At 50.1% G+C, this 2,092-nt stretch overlaps 1 protein-coding gene across 1 annotated transcript; it reads right to left on the bottom strand.

The window, feature by feature from the left end:
- Nucleotides 1-565: 565 nt before the first annotated feature.
- LOC126176116 (cuticle protein 18.7-like) lies at nucleotides 566-1,036 on the bottom strand. The gene is made up of 2 exons (XM_049923253.1): nucleotides 980-1,036; nucleotides 566-931 (listed from the first exon to the last, which is right to left on the bottom strand). Exons 1-2 carry the CDS (start codon nucleotides 1,034-1,036, stop codon nucleotides 566-568), a joined length of 423 nt encoding a protein of 140 aa, XP_049779210.1.
- Between the last annotated feature and the right edge of the window lie 1,056 nt (nucleotides 1,037-2,092).

Here is a 2,092-nt window from a genome sequence, read left to right as displayed (position 1 = left end):
CAAATATTAGGCAGAAATTCAATCTGCAGAAAGGAGTGTAGTACACTGCTGTATCCATTTTCAAGAGGCTGCCACAAGAATTCAAAAATCTTAGCAGTAATTCACGTGCTTTCAAGTTGAAACTGAAGTGTTTCGTCAGATCCTTCTATTCTGTCGAGGAGTTACTTGAAAATTTAAGCTGATTCCTGTGTTATATTGATTATATTTATTTACATAATTTTATGGCTTGTCTTTGTTTGGGTTCATAAATATTTTATTTTATCTGTTATTACTTTTCTGTTGTAATTTCACGTACTGACTCGTTCCACGACCATGGAGATGTTTTGCTCCTCAATTTGGTCCTAGGGGACTAGATGTGTGAAAAGAAAAAGAAAGCAAATGGCTGTCATAGTTATAGAAGCTAGAAAAGAGTCTAACATGTAGAAAATTTCTGTAACAATGTTTTATTCAATTTTCCTGCAAAACATTTTCATTTTTTTTCTCTCTGCCTGGCCTATACTAAGCTGCTTACTCCATTCACTGTGCTATGAAACTACCATGGCAGCGACGGTAAGAGGTGATCGTTTTAACCGTGGTAGGCAGCCTTGGCGGCAGCGAGAGCTCCGGGCGCCCCCAGGAGGCCGGGGGCGAGGGCAGCCACGGAAGGCCCGACAGCTGGGCCAACGGCAGCCACGGCGGGGGCGGCGACCACGGCTGCCGGGGCGGCGACCACCCTGGGGGCGGCGTATGCCGCAGCAGCCGCGGCGGCCAGCGCCGCTCCGTTGATGGCGGCGTCGCGCGCCCTCGTCTGGGCGACGGCCGTCAGGTGGGCGCCCCTGGCGGCGGCTACGTCAGGGGTGTCCAGGTTGTACCCGCCGGGCCCGACGACGATGTTGGCAGGGCCGTAGGCCGCCAGGCCAGGGTGGATGCCGCCCACCAGGACGGGGGCGGGCTGGACGGCGACGCCGGGGCCGGCGAGCACGGGGGCGGCAGCAGCGACGGCAGGGGCGGCGATCCCTGCTCCCAGGTAACCCGGCTTGGCCAGAGCCACGGTCATGAGGGCACTCAGGACGATCTGCAAGGATTTAATGGTCACTCTTTTGTCATACTGTACACCTCTCGGTTCTACCCTCCAACAAATATTCCTTTCCATCAGCTCAAATCTATATTCACAGGTACATTTGAGTCTTGATGCTTAGTTGGATAAATTTTTTTGCAGACCACATCGATGGAGATTAAATTCTCTAACTTTCTACAAGTGGCAATGATATCACCCACTTCTGACTGCTGGGATAGGCCAAGAGCCTGCTAAGATTCCATTACTGAGCACATGAGCGTTCAGGAATGGGCTTTGGACATTGGAAGGAAGCAGAAGAAAGGGCTTGACACTTGCAGGTCTACAACAGTGATAGTTCCGAATATGGTGCCACCCATCCCATCCGCTCAAATCATTATGAATAACAATAACAACACTCAGTACTCAACAACCATTCAAATTATCACAAAAATAATATATTCGTCAGCCAGGACATTATCACCACTGCCACGACGACGTTGGATGCCGCCTTGTGGCGCTGTAACAAAAGTGTGTAGGAGGAGCAGACAGGGACGGCGTATCACCCTAACGAAGATATGGGCCCCAGATGGGGAAATCCATCGAGATAAACGACTTTGACGAAGAGCAGATTATTCTTAAGCAGATACCTCGAAAATGGAAAAGGTGGTCAAATGTTGACGTGCTACTGTCGTGAGCACCTACGAAACGAGGTAGAAGAACAGTGAAACTACCACTAGACGGTAAATGGTTGAACTCCGCGACTCTGCATAGAACGTGAGATTCTACATCTACACCCATCTACACCCACACTCCGCAAGCTACCCGACGGTGTGTGGCGGAGGGTACCCTGAGTACCTCTATCGGTTCTCCCTTCTGTTCCAGTTTCGGAGGCTTGTATGTTCTGTAGGATAGATGGTGCACGCAGAAGTGTTTCGGATCACACCGTTGGTTGTACGTTGTTGAACATGTAGGTCCGCAATGGACCACCCTTGTGTGTTCAGTGTTGACCTAACGACATCATTAATTACGATTGCAGTGGGTACGGGTCTATCGGGA

The sequence above is a fragment of the Schistocerca cancellata genome, chromosome 3 (assembly GCF_023864275.1).
Source record: "Schistocerca cancellata isolate TAMUIC-IGC-003103 chromosome 3, iqSchCanc2.1, whole genome shotgun sequence".
NCBI lineage: Eukaryota > Metazoa > Arthropoda > Insecta > Orthoptera > Acrididae > Schistocerca > Schistocerca cancellata.
This window is presented reverse-complemented; position numbering and strand designations above follow the sequence as displayed.